At 41.6% G+C, this 23,193-nt stretch overlaps 2 protein-coding genes across 4 annotated transcripts in view; both read left to right on the top strand.

Moving 5' to 3' along the window:
- LOC134208685 (ecdysone-induced protein 74EF-like) overlaps nt 1-23,193 on the top strand; it is a 717,955-nt gene that overhangs the window by 214,827 nt on the left and 479,935 nt on the right. For all 3 annotated transcript variants that reach the window (XM_062684484.1, XM_062684485.1, XM_062684486.1), the window contains exons 3-5: nt 10,362-11,238; nt 11,748-11,921; nt 11,982-12,492. In XM_062684484.1, coding sequence (XP_062540468.1) covers nt 11,161-11,238; nt 11,748-11,921; nt 11,982-12,492 — 763 coding nt within the window. In that variant the 5' untranslated portion in view covers nt 10,362-11,160. The remainder of the gene's footprint in view (nt 1-10,361; nt 11,239-11,747; nt 11,922-11,981; nt 12,493-23,193) is intronic.
- Nucleotides 8,969-9,966, top strand: LOC134214417 (U7 snRNA-associated Sm-like protein LSm11). Its single transcript, XM_062693794.1, has 2 exons — nt 8,969-9,411; nt 9,481-9,966. Exons 1-2 carry the CDS (start codon nt 9,063-9,065, stop codon nt 9,942-9,944), a joined length of 813 nt encoding a protein of 270 aa, XP_062549778.1. The 5' UTR covers nt 8,969-9,062; the 3' UTR covers nt 9,945-9,966.

The raw sequence follows: 23,193 nt of genomic DNA, 5'->3' as shown, positions 1-23,193 counted from the left end.
TGTTTGTCTGTGCTTTTACACAACCACGCGAATGAAGATGAACGTCTGTTCTCTGTGTACAAAGTTTTGTTGAAAACGTGTGTTAAACTCCTCAGCGCTGCCAATGCAGACTACCCGACATACAAACTCAATCTCACCAACAGATGGCGTTGTCTTACACTACGTGTTACTATCAGTACACTAGCACTGCGCAACGTGGGCATAACGACATACTTCAAAACGACGAGTACAAAATTTTACACAACGGCACGATTTAAGACGAATGTCTGTTTTCTGTGCTTTATTCTTCATATTGAGTCATTATTGACTTTTATAAATTTATGCTGTAATAATGGATATTTTCTTGAGAAATATGAAGCAAGGGATTCCTACTTTTTACTGGAGATGTTGCTGTTACTCTGTTAACACAAGCCTGTTGAAATGATTATACGCCTTCTGAGAAAATCAGAAGCAGACTCCCACAAGAGCTCTTTTGCTACAAATCTTAGTTCAATGGGTACATCGGGATGGCCTAAAAGTTATTGGATACTAAATTTATATCTATTGAATCTGAATAATGTATATAAATTATAATTAAGGTACCCCGGGCAAGTGAAAATACGGGGTAAGTGGGTACTATGACTGCAGATGAGTCGATGAACGTTTTTAATGGTAACAATGTTCTAGGAAGATGAAGCAGATCTATAAACGAATTCACCCGACAGAAAAATATTTGAAGTCAAAACTATTTGAGGTACCATACTAATCCTATTGTTGATCATAACTTTAAACTACCGGGAAAATCTACACTGCGGCTAGTTTCTATAGCCGCACCCCTAATTTCACACACCTTGCGATGTTCACGATACAATCAATGGATGTAACGGTGTGTGTCTGTTTGTATTAGTGAAACATATGTTTTGCATACTGTACTTTGATAGTGTCTGTGTAACATTTGTTAACTTAACGTGTTTTCAAAAATTTGAGCGTCCATTTTCTATAGCCGCGCACAGAGTATTTGCCTTGGTTGGTTCAATTCGATAAAGTTTAATCCATTAAAATTGCTTGAAAAGAGGAAAGTTTTTTAAGTGAGAAAGAGAAGGGAATGATTGAAGCTTATAAACAGGAAGGTGTTTCAGTTCGAGAAATTGGGCGTAGACTCAGTCGATCGGATAAAGTCGTACGAAATTATTTGAAAGATCCAGAAAAATACGCTACGACCAAACGGAAGCCGAAAAAATCGAAGCTGTCACCGAGGGATAAGCGAAGCATTGTGAAGTTGGCCTCAAATTCCACCATATCACTCTCTAAAATCAAGTCCACTCTCAATTTGCCAGTCTGTAAAGAAACAGTTCGGAAGGCTTTGCAGACCAGTCCCAACATTATTCGGGCAAAAATGAACAAGGCACCAAATCTGACCCCTGTGCATAAACAGAAACGAATAGAATTCGCCAGACTCAACATGGCACGCCAGTGGGACACGGTAAAATCTTTGTGAAATTCATTTTTTTTAAACTAATGAGCCCAACTATATTTTGTTTATTTTTAAATTATTTTAATGTTCGTTTTTAAACTCTAGGTTATTTTTTCCGATGAAAAGAAATTCAATTTAGATGGTCCCGATGGATTTACCGGCTATTGGCGAGATCTTCGGAAGGAACCAGAGTACTTCTCCAGACGTAATTTTGGGGGAGGATCTCTAATGGTTTGGCTGGGATTTTGTGCTACAGGAAAGCCTAATTTGACATTCACATCTTGTAAGATGAACTCGACGGATTATATTGAGGTTCTAAACAGCTGCTTAATTCCGTTTAAAGCTAAGTACCGTCGCAAAAAAATCGTGTTTCAACAAGATAATGCCAGCATTCACACCAGTTCCGCTACAAAGTCTTGATTTAACGACCGGAAAATAGAACCACAGAGAACATAATTTCGAACAAAATTTCGTTTAAAACGTGTGTAAAGATTCAAACGCACCTCAGCCACAGAGAACAGACATGGATGATCGAACAAAATTTCGTTAAAAACGTGTGTAAAGATTTAAATCGCACCTCAGCGCCGCCAACGCAGGCTGCCCGACATAAAAACTCAATTCCACTAAGTGATGGCGTTGGCATACACTTCATAAACAATGTAGTGCAGCCACCTAGGAGCGAGCCTAGGAGCAATTCGGAATGAACACTAGCGCTAAAAAGTAAAACACGGCAAATTTTACCCATATTTATCAGCACACCCATATTTATCAGCATAGAAACTAGTCGCAGTGTATAACTTTTATTTTAATTCAATGGGTTTCCAACTAAATAGTCGTTTCCAAATTCATCATTGATGTGAAAAGTGAATATTTTGAGCAATTGAATAATTGCGTGACAGCGAAAAAGATTTAAAATTTTTAATTAAAGCCAAGATCTGCAATTTTCATTTGCCCTTGAGTTTTAACATACATGGGGCAAGTGGGACATATTTGAACAACATTTTCGATAAAGCTATTTTAATTGTTTTTAGATGGTTGTCTAGTGAAAAATAACTTCGTCATTCATATATCATATGGATCTGAATCAGATGCAGTTTGATTTCGTTGTTAAAAAGTATTGTACCAAACGTGTATTTTAAATTATGAAAATTATATCTCCCGCATGAAGAAGAGCAATGGCTATAACTATGCGATATTCTTCCATTTACAGTGCGAATAATCTATTTATTCTACAATAGGTCAACAGGATTTGTCTTGTATTTTGTTACACCCAGGTTTTTTTACACGGTTTGGTTTTAGTCGTTTAAGACCTTCAGCATCAATGAAACAATGAGTTAACCCCACGAAAAAATTCACAAAAAATCAAAGAAAATTCAGGGGGTATTTAAAAAGCTGTGAAAATTCAAGTTAGCCGAGAAATCAATGAATTCCAACCGTGTAAAAAAAAACCTGGGTGTATTTCAAACTTCGCATCTGCTTAATATTTTGGATATTTTGTTCTGTTACAAATTAAAAACACTGCGCATCGCCTGAATAAAAACGTTTTTTCTGAAGTAATAATTTGTGTTCTAAAAGAGAAATATTTATTCATACGAAAAGTAAACAAAAGTTGCTTAGCCTTGTAACTATGTTACAAGATTAGACAAAATATTCTGTTTCAGTTCGATTGATCAACCTTTCCGTCTGAAGTAAGATTGATTCAAATCAGAAGCTACAGATCGCAGCCATATTCTGCCGTTTTATGACATTCGCGCCTTCTCGCGGTGGATAGCCAAATTATTCTATTACCTTATCCCGATACAATTTTTATGCCCACTCACGATATTAAATTATTTGTTTTACTCATGAGTTCAATTTTAACGGCAATTGTTTGAATCATTATAATAGAATAAAGCTAACTAAGAAGTAAGAAACCCAATCAAAAGTCTTTCCGATTCGATCAGTGATTAAAAGCGGACGTGGTCCCAAAAGTTTGTGGAAGTATAGAAAGTTGAAAAGTGACTGTTAGCTGATTGAAAAGTTATGTGAGTTAGGCTCAGATCGAACGATTAGCCTAAAATTGTAGAATTGCTTTTTAATTATTCTAGTAATTATTCGGAAAATTATTTTAAAAAAACGTGGAAAAATAGTAGGCCCAGTGAGTGGAAACGAAGATTTCCAAAGTGAGTTGGTAAATCCGCCATGATGATGATGTAGTTTAATTAGGATTTGTGTCACTTTTCTAGATCTTAGAATAGATTAAAGCTGTCGCCAAACCAGCTAAATTCAGAATCTGCTGCTCGAGGCTCAGGTAAGCTCGTGAAAAACTGATTCGGAGGGAGAATTTTGTGCCGTCTATATTGTGTATTTGGTGCTAATCGATACGTGTGTGTCTTCTTTTTTGTTTCGTGAAGGAATCTAAATCCTTCACGCGAAGGTGTTCCTGCCGGGTTCTAGAACCGGAGGTAGGTGTAGGAGGATTCGACCATTCCGGATCCTCTGGGTGAATCCAGAAGCCTTGGCGGTTTGTAGGCTTTAGGCCTCATCGTCGGGCCAGTGGTTCATCGTCGCACCTACGGGCCAGGGAGAACACCACATCTCCCGAGAATCGCTTTTCGGTAGCCAACAACCGGACGCATTCTCCTTTCTCGTTGGCCTCGAGACAGCTGGCAGATCGACGTCCAAACGATCGGCACTAGGTAGGGTCGGCGCACACTACAGCTCAAGCGAACCACCCACAGCATCGCTGGGTGATCTCCAGTCGACGAGCACCGCCACGTTGGCCATCGTGCGAAGCACACACACTACCGCGCGAATACCCTTCGGCGCACTGACATCGCACCCACGACCACACGGACAGCCATCGTCGCTCCGGCGACACGATTCGTTCGCCAACACACAGCATTCGTCGCTCCGACGGCAAGAAACAGCTTTCGTCGCACACGCACACAGCTTGATCGCCTTCGTCGCACCGGCGGCGAACTCGCCACTCACACCACCATCTGTCGTCACACCGGCGGCGTACTTATCAGCGAGCCATCGTCGCATCGGCGGCGTACTCCGCCGAAACTGCTCCGCTACGCCTTCACCGCATCCATCGTTGGACCAACCTGAGCTCGAGCTGAGCGAGCATGATTCAAGGTCAGATCTATCTATACTATATGTAAACAGTAGAGTAGAAAGCGAAAGGGACCAAGCCTAGAAGCACGGCCGTGCGCAGAAATTCCAATTGGAATCTGTTAAGTAGAAGCTAGAGGATTTGAGAACTTGACAATACACCTGTGAATTGAATGTTTGCTTAATCACTTTAGAGGAAGGAAGTTTTTTGATTGGTGGGATTAGTGGATTTTTGGGTATTTTGGAGGGATTTTGCGTCCTTTGCCGTTGGGTTGAAAATTGTGGTCGGATAGGTCGGACTCGCTTTCGTTATTTCCGCGTGTTTTGATGGACTCGCCCTGAGTCTCGCCGGGCATACAAATATTGCTGCTTCACAAGCAAACGATTTAATCGTCTGCTTGGCGCTAAAGTGAAGTCAGTCGAAGGAAACCAGAATCGAATCCAACCGATCTTGAACCGTTTCAGCCTTGCCACCTAAAACATTTGGTACAAAAGTAAGCTAATGAAAAACAAGAAAACAGCCAGATAAACATTAAATCGCCTGTTGTCTTGTTTTCATATCTGAATATAACATTATAATCCCTTTCTTGTAGCAAAAATAAAGTCCGACATGCAACCAATCTTCATTCATGATCTTAAAATACTAAAACCACAGAGAAAAGACGTTCATCTTCATTCGCGTGGTTGTGTAAAAGCACTGACAAACAGACATAACACATTGAACATTCACTCATCAAATTCATCGTCGTTTAAACACTAACGACATCTGTTAATTTCAGTTAGTTGGGCAAATCACGAACCAGATGGCGGTAGTGAGCAAATGTCAAACTCGAGCAAATCCGATGCGCGCGCCACTAGTAACCGATTGGCCAACTAATGATTATTTGAACTGACCAGTAAATCAGTGAACGATGGAAATTTGACGAGTGTTATGTCTGTTTGTCTGTGGTAAAAGTTTGTACTGGTCATTTTGAAGTATGTCGTTATGCCTCCGTTTCGCGGTGCTAGTGTGCTGATAAATATGGTTGAAATTTGCCGTGTTTTGCTTTTTAGCGCTAGTGTTCATTCCCGAGTTCATTCTCAATTGCTCCTAGGCTCGCTCCTAGGTGGCAGCACTACATTGTTTTTGTAGTGTATGCCAACGCCATCGCTTAGTGAGATTGAGTTTTTATGTCGGGCAGCCTGCGTTGGCGGCGCTGAGGTGCGATTCAAATCTTTACACACGTTTTAAGCGAAATTTTGTTCGAGCATCCATGTCTGTTCTCTGTGCTAAAACTCAAAACTAATATCACAGACAAATAGACGTAACACTAAAGAAATTATCTTCGACCATGATTCAACGATAAATTTGAATTTTTTTGATTGCGCGTTTCACAACTAGAGGCGCTATCGTCGTAATCCTTCGAGTTTGACATTTCACTCTAGCGCCTTCTGGTGACAATGTCATACGAAACATTGTTTCGTGTGACATGCTCGCAAGATGGTGGTAGAGAAGTTGAGCGATGGATTTTTAGAAAAATGTTCAAGCTGTTACGTCTGTTTGTCTGTGCTAATATGAACAGAGAAGCGGGCATCGAGCGGCTACCTTCTACCAAAGCTATGGCACCAGCAACGAGCTGGGAACCGGCGTCATAGTGCTGGGCAAGATGCGCTGCCGCGTGATTGGGTGGCAGCCAATTACCGCAAGCATGCACAAGCTGAGGATAAAAGGCCGTTTCTTCAACTATAGCATCATCAACGTGCACTGCCCACACGAAAAGCGACCCGACGACGAGAAAAAAGCGTTCTATGCACAGGTACAGCAGACATGATGGGTGCCCACTGCGGGACGTCAAAATCGTCATCGGTGATATGATAGGAAAGGAGGAAATGTACGGTCCGGTGGTCGGACCGGACAGTCTGCATACCGTATCGAACGACAACGGAAAACGATGCATAAACTTCAAAAATATCCACATCATCTACCCAAGAAATCCAAGTAAATCCAAATCGACCACGTTCTAATTGACGGTAAATTTTTCTCCGAGACCACGAAAGTCCACACCTACCGCAGTGTGAATATTGAATCCGACCACTACCTCGTTACAGTATGTCTGCACTCAAAACTCTTGACGGTGCACAACACGCGTCGGAGTTGTCCGCCGCGGCCAAACATTGGGCGGCTACAAGACGGTAAACTTCCAACGGAAAAGCAGCTTGACGCAGCTTCTCTTGAAAATGGCTGGAGAGATATTCGATCCGCCATTGGTAGCAACATAGCCTCTGCACTTGACACGGAGCCCCTGGATCAGAGAAACGACTGGTATAACAGCGAATGTGAGCAGTTAGTGGAGGAGAAAAATGCAGCATGGGCGAGATTGCTTGAACACCGCACGAGAGCGAACTAGGCACGATATAAGCGTGCGTGGAACAGACAAAACTCGATTTTCCGAAGGAAGAGGTGCCAGCAGAAAGATCAAGACCCTGAAGAGACGGAGCAACTGAGTCTGACATGTGTAAAGACATAAATGGGAGTCGAGCTTGATGTGATCCAAAGGTGGTGGTAGCACTACGGAGAGCACCTGAATGGCGATATGGCAGGAAAACAGGGCGGAATGGTGAAGAGCCTGGGAGCACACGCGCAAGACAGCGTCGGATCTCCAGGAAATCCAGGAGATTAGCTTGCTGAAAAACAACAAAGCCCTTGGGATTGACCATAACGACCTGGAGAGTTATTTAAACACGGTTGTGATGCACTGGCTAGAGCGCTGCACTAGGTGATTACTAAAATTTGGGAGGAGGAGATTTTGCCGCAGGAGTGGATGGAAGGCGTCGTATGTTCCACTACCGTGCAATCATATTGCTGAATGCTGGCTACAAGGTACTCTCCCAAAATTCGTGCCGTCGGCTAATGTCAATGCAAGAGCAGTTCCAGGCGGGATTCATGGGCGAACGCTCCACCACCTGGTTCACCGTACGTCAGGTATTGCAGAACGAATTCAAAAAAATCATCGACTTAAACGCTACAATCGATCGGGACCAGCTATATGGCAGCTAATACGGTTGATCACCTACGATGAATCGGGTGATGTGCGTAGTTCTAGTTTCTGGGACATTTTCGAATCCCTTCCCGAATCCAACTCGCGACGAAATCGAGGTGGTTGAAAAATTCGTGTACTTGGGCTGGTGACCTCCGATAATGATGCCAGCTGAGAAATTCGTATACGCATCATGGAAGGAAATCGTACTTACTTTGGCTCCGCAAAACGCTCCGATTTAATAGAGTTCGCCGCCCCGTACCAAACTGATTATCTATACAAAACGCTCATTAGACTGGTAGTCCTCTACGGACACGAAACCTGGACAATGCTCTTGGAGGATCAATGCGCACTGGGAGTTTTGGAAAGGAATGTGCTGCGTACCATCTATGGTAAATAGGGTGCAGATGACGGACAGTACGTGGAGGAGGCGAATGAACCACGTGGTGGACTGGACACGTAGTCAAAATATCGGACAATAACCCGGTGAAAATGGTTCTCGACAACTATTCGACTGGGGCACAAGAAGGCGAGGTGCGCAGCGAGAAAGGTCAGTTGGAGGACGATTTGCGGACCCTCCGTAAACTGCGTGGTTAGCTTGCAGCCGAGTTGAATGGAGAAGGTTTCTTCATAAGGACCAATGTCGCAAACGTAAACAATGCCTTTTCCTGAAAATTCCTCAACAACTAGGACCGCTCCCAGCCAACATCCACTTGAAACTGGTGGCGCTCCGCGCCTTCTATCCAACGGAAGTGGAAATCAGCAGAAGTCAATGTTTACGTTTGCGACTTTCGCCCTTTTGAAACAACAATGTCGACTTATTTATTTACTGCACAGGCCATTCTGGTCTTGTCTGAAAAATAATAATACATAATACGGTACCAACTAGACCATTTGTTTCTGGCTGCTCACTTTGCTGTTTTGTTTTGATTTTTTCACGATGTTCCATTTTTCTTTTCGTCAATCCACGTGAAAAATGACTTTTTAATTTGATGTTCAAACCAACGGGGTTCAAATTAAAAACAGTTAAATCACAGACAAACAGACGTAACAGCTTGAACATTTTTCTAAAAATCCATCACTCAACTTCTCTACCACCATCTTGCGAGCATGTTACACGACATTCGTATGACATTGTCACCAGAAGGCGCTAGAGTGAAATGTCAAACTCGAAGGATTACGACGATAGCGCCTCTAGTCGTGAAACGCGCAATCAATAAAATTCAAATAATAAATTGTTATTTATTTTCCAATATTCCAACGTGTTTCAACCCTGGAAAATATTACACAACAGCGCCACTGGCTGTGAGAAACTGAAACTAATAAGGAACGCTGTGAGAGTTTCTCCTGGGAACGGCTTCGAAATCGAATCGGAAAACGTCAAACGTATTTTTGTTTTGTTTTTGTTTATGTTTGTTGTAATCAAACTAGCTGGTTTTGTTTTTCCGATTTTTCATTAAACTGCTTTATATCCATTAAACAAATTATTAATCAAAATGAGTGATAGTGAAGAATCAAGCACCCCCAGTCACAGTGGCAGCGATAGCAGTTCGGAAGGCAGTCCGACCATGCTGGATCCCACTTCAAACTGTTTCAAACCGCTGAGGGTTCTCTATTCACGCAAGGCAACGCGAGCTGTCCCAGTTCCGGAAGCAAAACTACACGACAATGTTGGTCAGTTTGAGTCGTGCTTCAAACAGTTAGGCGGCTTCGACCAGCAGTATAGCGCCGAGCGGATGAAACAAATTCAGCAAGAAAGGGCCGCCAATTCCAAGCGGGCCCAAATGCAAATGCCCAGTTCGAGTTGGACGGAGATGCCCCAGAGACGGTTTCTGCCACATCAAGGTAAATAAGTAAAGTGGATTAAGGAAATTTTTCTCATGTATTGATTAATATAAAGTGTTCGATTTTTAGGTATGATTAAAGCGGAAAAGCCGGCCCGATTCAAACGCAACATTTTAATGAAATTGGAAAACACCGATGGCCCGCTAAAGCTTTTGCTGGGTTGGATGCGGGAACGCATCCGGGTTAAAGTCTATACTCGCAAGGAAAGTGGCGTTAGGGGCTTTGTGACCGGATTTGTGGAGGCGTTTGACAAACATTGGAACATGGCGCTGGTGGACGTGTACGAGTCATGGAAGCGACGCAAGTATCACTACTCGGAGAATAAGCTGTGTACGTTGGGAGAACCACAAGACTGCAGCGAAGTGCTGCGAAAGATGGGCATCCAGGTGCCAGAAATAAGCGTTCAGTCGGCGGGGCGGAAATATGTAATGTGCAGTCGAAAGGTGCCAAAGTTACTGATTCGAGGAGAGCAAGTAGTGTTGGTGACGCGTGAAAATAGTGTTGATGTCAAGAAAGAAAAAGAAGAGCAATGAATAAAGTTGATATGGAAATTTATTTTGAGTTTTTTTTCGAAAACTTTAGTACGTGACACTGAAGGCGGCCCTACTGCTACTGTTTAGGTAGTACTTATCTGTAAAGTTCCGATCAAGAGGTGGAATCAAATGAGATAGTACTAACTCGTCTTATTGCAAATGAATTAAGTTGTTAAATTGATTATGCAGTAAATCAATGGTTTGGATTAGTATAATAAAATGTTTAAGAACAAAAAAAGGAATATAGAATACCCTTATTTAAAAAAACAAAACATTTGGACATGATTGGATATTTATTTTTTTATAGAGGACTTAATGGAAATCATAGCACCCTAATCCTATACATTTTCTAACTATCCTTACTGCTCTGAACAATTTCAACCTACTAATCGTTATTCAATATTTTTTCAATTGCAGATTTCTTCTCTACACTGCCGTCAACAAAAGTTACCAAAACTGGAACCTCAGTTCAGATACAAAAGTCAACTGAACATCCTCGCCAATGTCTTCCTAACAAAGGCACTATACAGCATCCGCAGTGCCACACAGTCCGTGAAATTTGGTTCCTACTTTCGAAGGATTTTGCAGAAGGGCACAGCAAAAAATGATCATCGCAAACCCACCGATCGGACCAGCTCAACCACAAAAGCAACGTCTCCGAGTTGAAACTTCTGCCAATCGAACCGGGAACCATCGGACAAAAAGGAGAACGTTTAATTACCATAACTAAAGCGAAACAAAGCAACAAACTGTGATATTCAAAGGCTACCACACTACACCACGAAATTTACCAATGGGTTAGAAAGATAAGTTCAAACACCGTCCTATCACTGAAAGTCAAAATCAACCAAAACGAGTGCCTTCCCTTTCGACCTTCAATCGGAACGACCGAAATTTGCATGTGTTCATAGTTTAGTAGCTTCAAACGTTCGGGATCTCTATTTTATGGCAACAGTCAAACTCGCTGCGCGAAAAGTGCTATAATTATTATCCTATATTCGAACCAGCTGTTATACAGCCGCTGTATTTTTATAGCACCTTACTCAGTACACGCACTCAACAAAAGAAGTGATTTTATAGCGGACTACTGGTAGGAAACTGTTCGAAAAAAAATCCGCGTCTTTGAAACAAAAACGTCGCAAAGGGACACCGCAACCGCACCAAAGGCCAAACGCTGGCGCTAGCAAGCTTACGTGGTGGCTCGGCCATCGTGGCGATGCCATTTATCGATGAGGACCTACTATGGTGCCCGGACAACGATGCGCGGATGGTCGACCTACAAGCATGTCTTCAGGTGAGTATCCGTTTCCGGTTCTATAGTATCAGGGACAAACACTTGTTAGTGTTAGTAACACTTTATAATTCAAGCCTCGTGCTAAATGCCGTTTTAATCATTTTTAATTTGAGCGATGTTTAAAGAATGAGGTACATATTAATGCTGTCCAATGAGAGCTTGAAGTAGCTCGAAGTTTCTCCCTGTCCTGCTCATGCCCATTTGTTGACAAAAAAGAACGAGCAGGACGGGAACAACTTCGAGCTACTTCGAGTTGCTCATTGGACAGCACTATTATTAAGAAGAGTTGAGATTAAAATCAGTTTCACGGCTACAATGGCTAAATCTTATATAAGTAGTTACAATGGTCAAGAAAGATATTTAAGTCCTACAAACTTTTTTTACTCCTAGTTCGCAGTATAAAAAATAATTGAATATAAAATAATAAGATGCTTATAGAATAAATGCTATCGAATGCTAATATTCAAGCTAATATTCCTCTATTTCATCTACCTCATCTCCATTATTAGGATGCCAACGGTCAAAATCAACCGTCAGATGCGAGTAGTGCCAATGGCTGTGATCTAAATAACCTGGAGGAATCCCTGTGCAATGACTCGGACGACCTGCTGCGACAACTCACGGAAAACACCTTTGAGTTGGAACAGTTCTTCCAGGACTTTCCAGTTACTGAGATTAAAGTCGTAACTATCATCTGGTTTACATTTCTATGGATATGTTTTTCTAATTTTCCTTATTTTTAGGAGGAAAACAACAACGACCTGCAGCTGGACGAGGAGACCAGCGGTCAGATTTTCCTGCAGAGTTGTAGCCAGTTACTAACCTCGGCTGCGGCCGTTGCCGTGGCAAACTCGCACCTCAATGTCCTCGCAGGCGACGGCACTAGTCTGAGCGATGCCCTTCTTGCCAATGGAGCCAACCTGTTGGCCCAGCAACACAACAACGGTGCCAATGGCGGAAGCTCCGCCGAAAGCCACCTGCAGGAGCAGTTGTTCCTGGTGCAGGCTCAGGGGCTGTTGCAGCACCAACAGCAACAGCAGCAACAACTCGCTCAAAGTCAACAACACCAACAGCAGCACCAGAATCGGTTACACCAGCTGGCCACCAACACTCTGCTGGCGGAGAAGTTGCTACATAATCAGACCACGCTGACCGCGCTGGACGGAGCGGGGATACCGACATCGATCGCGGTGACGGCAGCGGTTGTACAGGGAAACGGACGCGCCGGAAAGCCGCCCGATATCGTCATAAAAGGTACGGTGGGTACTTCTGGTTGAAGGGGGTTAGACGAGGAAAGTGGGGTTACTCGTCATATGGGGGAAAATTGCATTAGTGATCATTTCACATTATTATTCCACAGAATAATTTCACATTTTCCATTCAACAAATTCTACATTTATTAATCTAAGAGTCTCAGTAATTATAATTGATAGTGTCGTAAAGAGCAGTTGTGGATGAAGCTTGCATTATTGCAAATTCAGTTTATTTATCGCTACAATCATTTATATATAATATCCACTATTAAATGAACAATTATGTGCAGTGCGTACTTAAATTGCCTGTAATCGCATATTTGTCCCATCTTTTCTAGGTTTCCTGTTCATATGGAACAGATAAGCGATTATACTAAAGACACACTGGTGGTACAAGGACCGTGGTATACCACGGTTATGTACCCTAGTACATATTGTACCATGGTTTTCCACGTTGTACCAGCATGGTACAAGGTGACACACCTGTGGTACAACTTGTACCATGGTACGAATACCACCAGTGTGTCATTAGTATTATTGGCAGTAAAGTACATTGCAAAATTCGGTAAAATTTCAATAGTAGAATTGTTCTAGACAAGACGATAGACTAGCCCAAGAATGGCACTCCCAACGGAAGAGCAGCTAGGCGTCTCTTGAAGATGGCTGGAGAGATATTCGATTCCCCATTGGTAGCACCGCAATCGCTGCACTTGGCGCGGTGCCCCCGGATCAGAGAAACGACTGGTATGACGGCGAATGTGAGCAGTTAGTGGAAGAGAAGAATACAGCATGGGCGAGATTGCTGCAACACTGCACGAGGGCGAACGAGGCACGATATAAACGGGCGCGAAACATACAAAACTCGATTTTCCGGAGGAAAAAGCGCCAGCAGGAAGATCGAGACCGTGAAGAGACGGAGCAACTAGGAGGAGGAAGTTTTGCCGCAGGAGTGGATGGAAGGTGTCGTGTGTCCCATCTACAAAAAGGGCGATAAGCTGGATTGTAGCAACTACCGCGCAATCACATTGCAGAACGCCGCCTACAAGGTACTCTCCCAAATTTTATGCCGTCGACTAGCACCAATTGCAAGGGAGTTCGTGGGGCAGTACAAGCCGGGTTTTATGGGCGAACGCTCCACCACGGACGGACCAGGTGTTCGACATTCGCCAAGTACTGCAGAAATGCCGCGAATACAACTTGCCCACGCTTCATCTATTAATCCGCATATGATACAATCGATCGGGACCAGCTATGGCAGCTAATGCACGAAAACGGATTTCCGGATAAACTGATACGGTTGATCAAAGCGACGATGGACCGGGTGATGTGCGTAGTTCGAGTTTCAGGGGCATTCTCGAGTCCCTTCGAAACCCGCAGAGGTTTACGGCAAGGTGATGGTCTTTCGTGTCTGCTATTCAACATCGCTTTGGAAGGGGTAATACGAAGAGCAGGGATTAACACGAGTACAATTATCAATAAGTCCGTCCAGCTATTTGGCTTCGCCGACGACATAGATTATATGGCACGTAACTTTGAGAAGATGGAGGAAGCCTACATCTGACTGAAGAGGGAAGCTAAGCGGATCGGACTAGTCATCAACACGTCGAAGACGAAGTACATGATAGGAAGAGGTTCAAGAAAAGACAATGTGAGCCACCCACCTCGAGTTTGCATCGGTAGTGACGAAATCGAGGTGGTAGAAGAATTTGTGTACTTGGGCTCACTGGTGACTGCCGAAAGCAGAGAAATTCGGAGACTATGCGCCACTTCAGCCACTATGCGCTGGAAATCGTACGTACTTTGAACTCCGCAAAATGCTCCGATCGAATAGAGTTCGCCGCCGTACCAAACTGACAATCTACAAAACACTCATTAGAGTTTTCGAAAGGAAAGTGCTGCGTACCATCTATGGTAGGGTGCAGATGGCGGACGGTACGTGGAGGAGGCGAATGAACCACGAGTTGCATCAGCTGTTGGGAGAACCATCCATCGTTCACACCGCGAAAATCGGACGACTGCGGTGGGCCGGGCACGTAGCCAGAATGTCGGACAGTAACCCGGTGAAAATGGTTCTCGACAACGATCCGACGGGCACAAGAAGGCAAGGTGGATCGATCAGGTGGAAGATGACTTGCGGACCCTCCGTAGACTGCGTGGTTGGCGACGTGTAGCCATGGACCGAGCCGAATGGAGAAGACTCTTATATACCGCACAGGCCACTTCGGCCTTAGTCTGAATAAATAATAAATAAAATAAATAATAAGAATTGTTCTAGAAACATTTGTTCAATTTTTCGATAATGTAACAGTTGCATAATAAAAAAATTACAAAAAAAATGTAAAAAAACGTCGATCTTGGTGTTGGATTGATCCTGCTGTGAAGAGATCGTTCATCGAAGAAGAGTAGTGGACTACTATCAAGAATGCCTATATCGAAACCATTGAAGAGAATGGATTAATGTTACTGGTGCAACCTGGCAAAAGATACCCGAGCGTAGTAAAGCAAAAGCGATTGGCGCTTTGATGTTGCATGCAAAAATCTCCACGGGAAACCAAAAGAAATTTTTTGAAAACTCTTCTCAAAAATTTTAAAACAAGTTAATTAAAAACGGTAAACAGGAGTTGGACTACTGTAGAATAAACACAACATTTCTATTCCAATTTTTATTTTGTGATATTACACTTAATACACAGTTCAAACCCGTACTGCTTACCGTTTTTAATCAAATTGCCTTCAGAATTTTTGAGAAGAGTTCTAAAAACTTCTTCGTATACTTTCCCGTGGACATTTTTTCGATTATCATCTGTCTGCTTCTTCTTCTTCTTCTTCTTCCTCATGCAACATCAAAGCGCCAATAAAGCATGCAGGAACCGAAGCAGTCAAAATATAGGTGCCGACGACGATATTCGGCTCTAGAAAATGAAGTTCAACGCTGCTGTAGACAGGAAAAGCAAGCGTGGACGCACGTGGGCGTACTGCCTGTCCACCGAAAGGATAAATCCACAATGACTGGCGCTATTGCTTCCTCTACAAAATCTCACGTTCCTGTTTAAAAAGATGCCACAGATCAGTTACTTGCGGACCCAACTGATCTGCTAAAACATTTGTTTGAGCTTTTCTAATAACTTGATAACAGGTGAGCCCAAGGGTGAGCCCGCCTAGGGCTGAAAACCTCAAGACGTTTTGGTTCACTCGTTAGCTCTTTTTCGGTTCCGTTTTGGTATAGAATCGATTTATTCTTCTCTGGTCAAAATGTCGAGTACTGTCACTGTGAAAATATGCTGGCCTTTGTGTTTCCTGGAGATGCCGTTCAGCTTACAGTTGCAGACATGGCAAGCTTCATCAAATCCATCAAAGGTGACCTATCGACGATGGAAGCGGGAAGCGGCATACAGGGTTTCTGATAAGAAGTCTGTTTTCATACGTTTCAACAGCGAAGAAGCGATGAAACTTGTTATTGCCAACAACGAACAATTACATTCCCCAATACAATTATGGAAATAAAGTGATGGTTCGTATGGCCGGGGCGGGAAACACTAGATATGTGCGCATATTTGACCTTCCACCAGAAATAACGCATGCTGACCTGACATCTGTGTAATCCAAATTTGGGAACATTTTACGTGCCGTAAGAGAGCGATTTCCGCCAGCTTTCAACCTTGATATGCTAACCGGAGTACGTGGCCTCTATATGGATATCGAAGCGGGAATTCCAGATGTTCTATTCGTTCGTAATCAAAAAAGTAGACATTTGAAAAGTTGTTGTCCTGTTGCTCGAACGCGAAATGAAAAGAAAAACATCAAACAACTATTGAGCTTGAAATCGAAACCCTCGAGGAAATGGCAGAAGAAGGCGCTAACGCGGTGGCAGTGGAAGAGCCAGCTTCAGAAAGCAGCAATAAAAATGGGAAAAAAAAACAACCAAAAAGAGGAAGGCGGATGCGAAACGACAACGATCGATCGATTCTGATCGAGAGCCGGACGCTGTGGTCAACCAGATACAAAAGAAACCGATTTTTTTTTTTTTTTGTAAGGAGTACGTTTATTGGTCGATATGCTTATTTAAAATTATTTACAATAATTAATTTAAACTTCGACTTCTAAGGTGAAATTTAAGGCATCTATATCTATTCTATCATTGCTTCAAGTGAAAACGACGGTAGCATAATAACAGTACCCGAATATTCATCCGGGAACAATAGATACAGATTACGAACTTATGAGTGGCTAGACGATGAAGACGATCGATGAGCACTGATTGAAGAGGATAAGCAAAGGCTAGCAGCAGTCCTTGGCATTCTGATAAATAGAATGCAGTTCTATCATGATTTGTTTCAAATTACATTGTAATTTAATAATACTAGGTTATCAAATTGTATGTAATTACAATATTGTAAAACAAACAATAATGCTCATGGCATTTTTTGTACACGACTGAGCCTATCAAATGAACAAATGAATTATTGGCAGTGGCTGATTTTCTACCCGCCACTTCAACATTCAGGCGCTATCGTATATGCGCAAACAGCCAGCAAGAGTTAACCCCCAGAAATTTGTATGGCGAAAAACGTCTAACGCGGGTTTCCTCAAAATGAGGAACTTTTCAAGAGAAACTATTTGGTACCGGTTATGAAGAATGGTGTCCGCTACTACGCCTACCAAATATTTTATCGATGAATCTGCTTAATTTTGAGAAATCGAACCTTAGATGCCTTTCGCCATACTGATTTCAGAAAGTTAACTCCTAGTGTACCGCTGTAAGCACGCTCAAAGCAGGCGATTCATTGGTAAAAAAAAAAGTTTCGACGCCCGGTGATTTTTCTAACGTTGCTGTTATTCAAATAGGAGAATACTACTATTGTCATTTCATTCGAGCAATTTCACGTCACTCCACTCGTAGAATAAGCTGGGGGTTCGCAGACATTCGTCTCTCCATTCCTCTGCAGCAAGGTTTGAAAAGGATTTACCTGTTGCAGCAGAAACATGGATACGTCAATGCACGGTCACGACATTGTAGTGATAAACAGGAAATGTACAAAAGTCATAGAAAACAAATTAACTTTTAAAATAAAAAGATCGTATTTCAAAATAATAATGACAGCCTAGAAATGCATAAAACTTTAGGAAGATCAGTATTATTTTTATTTTATTTATTTGTTTAAGTCTTTAAGCTTGAAAAAAATATAAAAAATCGCACATACTGGAAACAAAATATTAATCTTCGATCTAAACACATTTTTCGCCATATTAAAATCAAACAAGTGGTAGGGTAAAAGTTCCAATAGTCGTGGGTGTTCCTATAGTTGCGGTAGTGCTATTTTTACAAAATTTACGTCTCAAACGCAGCAACCCATCTAGTCTACCAATTTGTTGACATGCCAATAGACGAAATAACAGAAAACAGTTATGAATTTCCCGTAAAATCGGTAAAGTATCATTTAAATACCTTAATTTTTTCTCAGCCTTGCCCCAATAGTTGCGGTAGTGTTCCCATAGTTGCGAGTCCCATATGAAAACAATGAGATTCGCAACTATAGGAACCCGAATTAAAAATTACCGCAACTATTGGAACACTGCACCAATAATTGGAGGCACCATTTTAGGAAACAATGATGGGTGTTGCTGCAATTAGCTCAGTTTTTGGATGAAATATAATGAATAACCTTCCATATGCACACTCGAGGTAAGTGGAATGAAGTATGGACTTGGTGTGAACCAACAAATAGTGATAGAACGTGCTTAGTTCCTCCACTATTGGGTCTTTTACCCTAGGTACACATAATTAAAACGTTGACAACACACATCTAGTGGATTATTTTGTCCATAAAGAGTTCGATGCGCTGCACTACGGAAAAGTAAAATCGCCTGGTTATCCTTTCTGGAGCGTTGAACCGAAGCTTTCCCAAGAACAGTCAATATTGCCTTGGAGCAGGTCAAAAATCAGCAAACGTTGGAGAAACTCACGTCGCTGCTATAGCGTTGGTAAACTAATCAAGGCACATCGTTGTTGGTACGATGGAAGAAATTCACGTGTGCGCCACGGAAGGTGCCGAAGTGCATATCGTATGAAAACCTTCTGGACTCGTTCCAGACGAGCGATTTGCACGGCATGATACGGGGCCCAGATAGTAACACCATATTTCAATATACTTAGAACAAGCGAAACGTATAACGATTTGAGGCAATAAACGTCAGTGAAGGTCCCCGTGTTACACCTTATCTTTCCCAAAATAGCAAACGCTTTAGCGGTAGCAATTGCGACGTGCTCAGAAAATCTTAGCTTGCTATCAAGTGAAATACCCAAGTCCTTGATGGTCGCAACTCGTTCCAGAATGATATTCCCCATCGAATATTGAAAATTGATTGGAGAGTGTAAGCGAGAGAAGGTGATAACCCTGATTTTTTTTTGGCGTTCATGCCATTTGTTACGCACCAGCCGAGCAAAGCATACATGTCCATCTGAAGAGCACAGCAGTCCAGTAGAGATGTCACAACTTGGTATATTTTAAGCACCGACAAACCGACGTGCCTTCCCATATACAGTTCTTCAAATTTCTTGGCAATTACTCTCCTTTCATTACCTAGCTCCATCTGTGCGATGGTTTACACAACAGCTCTCACAAATGTGCGGGCAAATTTGGTCATGCACTCTTTAATTTATTTCATCAGCTTCCACGCAATAATCAATATTCGATATTATAAATATCAAGAGTTTTATGATAGGATTTGTTAGCCAAATGAAAAACATTCGATTTTCAAAAATGTGTGTAATGATCGTAAAGACTTAAATGTCGATTTAAGCATCGAAAGAGATTTTCTATTTCTTGGTTGTTTTTATCCTCATCGCTGTGTAGATTGTTTGAAACGTGCATATAATGTTTACGTCGACCAGCTGGTGGATTGCGCGCATTTTGCTTTTTCTTTTTCTCAACTTTTTCTATCAAAAGAACGTTAATGTCAGTATATGACAGAACGAGTTACTACACTCGGAGTAAAACGATTGTAATTTTTTTTTGCCAATTTTGAAATCAGAGAGGCCCGTCGGTTTGTCGGTGTTTTAAGGTCATCTACATACATTACTTTACATGATTTGAAAATGGAGGGCAGATCGTTGACGAAGAGTACAAACAGTAATGGCCCTATATGGCTACCCTGAGGGACCCCGGAGTTTACAGAGAAAGGCGCCGAAAATGTTGAGCCAATTCCACCAGATTGTGAGGGACGCGGTCGTAAGCTTTAGAGAAGTCGACGTAGATAGCGTCCACCTGCTCACGTTTCTCAATTTTGCCTAACAGAAGGGACACGTAGGTCATGAAATTTGTTGGTGTGGAACGTTTTTTTTTAACAAAACCGTGCTGATGGATATATGATCTTCGGCAGGCAGTTGAGTATAGATACAGTAACCGTTCGCTAACTGGGCTAAGAGCACTGACCTAAGGCTAAGGGCTGACCTGTCAAACGCTTATGGACACCGAGGGTGATGTCGATGCAATGTTTTGAATTGCTTTTTAAAAACAATAAAAATATGCAACACGAGTAATTTGCCAATTGGGCGAATCTAACAAAATGCAAACAACTCAACCACAATTATTTACATTACATACTAAAAGACCTCACTCCTTGTTTGTTGTGTTGCTTTTAAATTATTCATTTGTACAAGATATTCTTGATTTTATTCAAACAACTAGCTAAAGCCTAGTACGCTGCTCTTACGGAATGGGTTTACGGAAAATTTGATCAAATTACCAAGGTAAATTTGACAGCTGATTCAGTATGGGAGAATGTCACTTTTCCGTACGGAATAATGGTACGGAATATATTTCGGTAAGGAAAAGTAATAGCTCCCAGAAAAGATTTAGCTTACCCAGCATTTTTACGAAATTTTCTCTACTTGTCAGCTCCGTACTACTCACGGAATTTCAGTAGCGGAATCATTCCGTGACCATTCCGTATCCTATCTATTAGCACAGTACTTTTCAGTAGCCTACTAGCTTTAAGTCATGCATTATTGTTTGGCAGCAATTTTAAAAATGTAAGCAGCAATTGGGCAATTGATCCTATTATTAAAACATTTTTTTTTTATTCAAGATTAGTTTTAAATAGTTCCCGCGTACCGAAATTCATTAAATTTTGAATTGAAATCGTCATTTATAACCACAGAGAAATAACCATCAAACTGCTGACCTTTAAATGGTTCACAATGGTGGAATGGTTCACATTCTGAATTTTAGTTGTGGCCATGTTCATAAATTTCAACTACCGAGATTATTGATTCAACTGATCCGGGTTTATTATGAGGGTACTTCTTACAGATTAACAGATTTTAACGGTAGATATTGAAATGGGTGCGATTGATTTCGATTTCGATTGATTACTCGCTTTCGGGCAAGAAGTTAATTTTTAAAAGGTCTTCCACATTCCTGAACATTATTTTGCGACCCTAATTATTGTTTTAATTTCTGAATAGAAATAATAATTGGTTTACGCCCGATTATCATGTTACTCGAGAATCAATTATATTCACTCGTCTCCCTTTTGCATGCCCCTTGCTAGCTTTGACAATGAGATGTCAAACTACTTTTGACGTCTATTTTTGACGGTTGTCTGCTTTTTAACTGGGCTGTAGCCCAGTTAGCGAACGCCCAGTTAAAAAGCAGCCCAGTTAAAGAGCGCCCAGTTAGCGAATGGTTACTGTATTCCTCTTTATTTTCTGACTTTATTTACGTCTCCGGCTTTATGGATTGGAGTTATTGCAGCCATCTACCATAATTTTGGAAAAAAAGCGCCTCACTTGAAAAGCGGTTGAAAAGCAGCGTAGGAGGTAAAGCCAACGAAGAGCAGCATCCCTTGATGAAGCTAAAGCTAAAGATTGTCAGAGCCAGGGCCTTTCGAGGTTTCAATGTTCAGGAGCTTTCTATGCACCTCTTCTACCGCAAAAGAAACAGCTGGTATGTTCAAATCATATTCCGGCAAACTGCTCAAGTACAAGATCAATATTAGCCATAATGTAGGCATTTATTATGGAAATATGAAAAAAAAAGAAATGTTTTCCTAAAAGTAAATGAATATTGTAAATGCTTTCAATAACAGTTGTCTTATCAAACAGTCGTCCTCTAACAGGGACGTTCCGTGGTGGAACTCTAGGTTGGAAAAACTGCGGAAGACTTCTCGTACATTTTTTAATCCAGCTTTTTACGCGGGTCATGCTATAAATTTTGAATCACCCCCATCTGACGTTTGGGGTGTCCACTATAATTTTAATAATTCGATCAAAGTATGCTTTGTTATGTTGAAAACCGGTGATTATGCATGGAAACGATGGAAACGTCATCATGTTTACCTAATGGTTTTACCATAGGTATTGATATTTGATATTTCAGTTATTTTTCATAAATTTTCTACTTTTAGGATCTGTCTCATTTGGAGAATTAAACTGAAATTAAACTTAAAAGTGACATTTCAATAATTATCAAATAACCCTGCTCGCAGAGCATCATTTTGCATCGATGTCTTATTGGAATTGCTGGGCAGCATCAGCCATTCTTATTACCGGGTTATTTGCTAATTTTCGAACTGTCACTTTTAAGTTTAATTCTCCAAATGAGACAGATCCTTAGGCAATTCAAGAGCTGCTGACGGTTGAGCATGTTATGAAACACGTCTGGAGAAAACGAGACCATTGATTGTATGTGCCAGGATAAGAGAATGATAGGTTTTCGAGGTGCTACGGCGGTTTTCAACCGCGACTTATTTAGCAAAGATTTGTTTCAGATTCACCTCGCCAGACTGATAATTTTCTGATGATTGTGATGGAAATTCCTCCGTTCCATGTGTATTGATCGATTGCATTCCGCCCTCTCAAAGCACTTCGAAAACTGTTCATTATTCGATGTCACTGACGAGACGGGTTTCATAGAAGGCTAGTGGGTGTGATTATTCTGAGCGGTACCTCTCTGTGAATACCACTTGTCTTTAGAGTCGGCATCATCTGCTGAACATGGAGATTTGACCCATACATAAACTGTGAGTACGGCACATAGGCAATTTGTTGGAACTGATAAAAACGAGATGTACTCTCTTGGTAAGAGCTAGATGCTTTTTTATGTAGGTGAAACCAAAACCGTGGTTGGTTAATCTAACTCCCGCGTACGGTGTTCAACAAAAGTCCCGAATGTGGTATATGATGTCGCTCTGCGCATTTGCTCAAAATAAATGCTGGTTTCCGAGCAGTGGAACGCGGAGGACGTGGTTTTCAATTATCGTATCCTTTAGTAGAAACCAAGCAACAAATGGTTGTGATTACTTGAGGATCCATTCAAACTTTGTGTTCCACTAGCACGGATTATGAATAGCACCAGCACGTTTCACGTCATGCCGCTCTAATGCTATGTTTGACACTTAATGAATCCAATTGGATTACCATAAGTTGAACATGTTCAACTATGTTTATGTTCAAATGAGTTTAACGAAGGTGTTCATTTCGCGTAGCAGTCAGCAGCAGAATTGCTCAGTGCATCTCCCTAAACTAGACTTAGAAAAAGATAGTTCAAGTGAACAAGTTTTAAATCGAAATGACCTATTAAAACCGTTAGAGAGTTAACCACGTTTAAGTTTAAGTTGAAATCAGTTAAGTCCACTCATTCATTTGCCTTATCTAAATCTAATGATATGAATGAAGAACTATACGGATCTGTGGTCAGTT

Source organism: Armigeres subalbatus, chromosome 2 (assembly GCF_024139115.2).
Source record: "Armigeres subalbatus isolate Guangzhou_Male chromosome 2, GZ_Asu_2, whole genome shotgun sequence".
NCBI lineage: Eukaryota > Metazoa > Arthropoda > Insecta > Diptera > Culicidae > Armigeres > Armigeres subalbatus.
The sequence above is the reverse complement of the archived record's forward strand: the minus strand, read 5'-3'. Positions and strand labels throughout refer to the sequence as shown.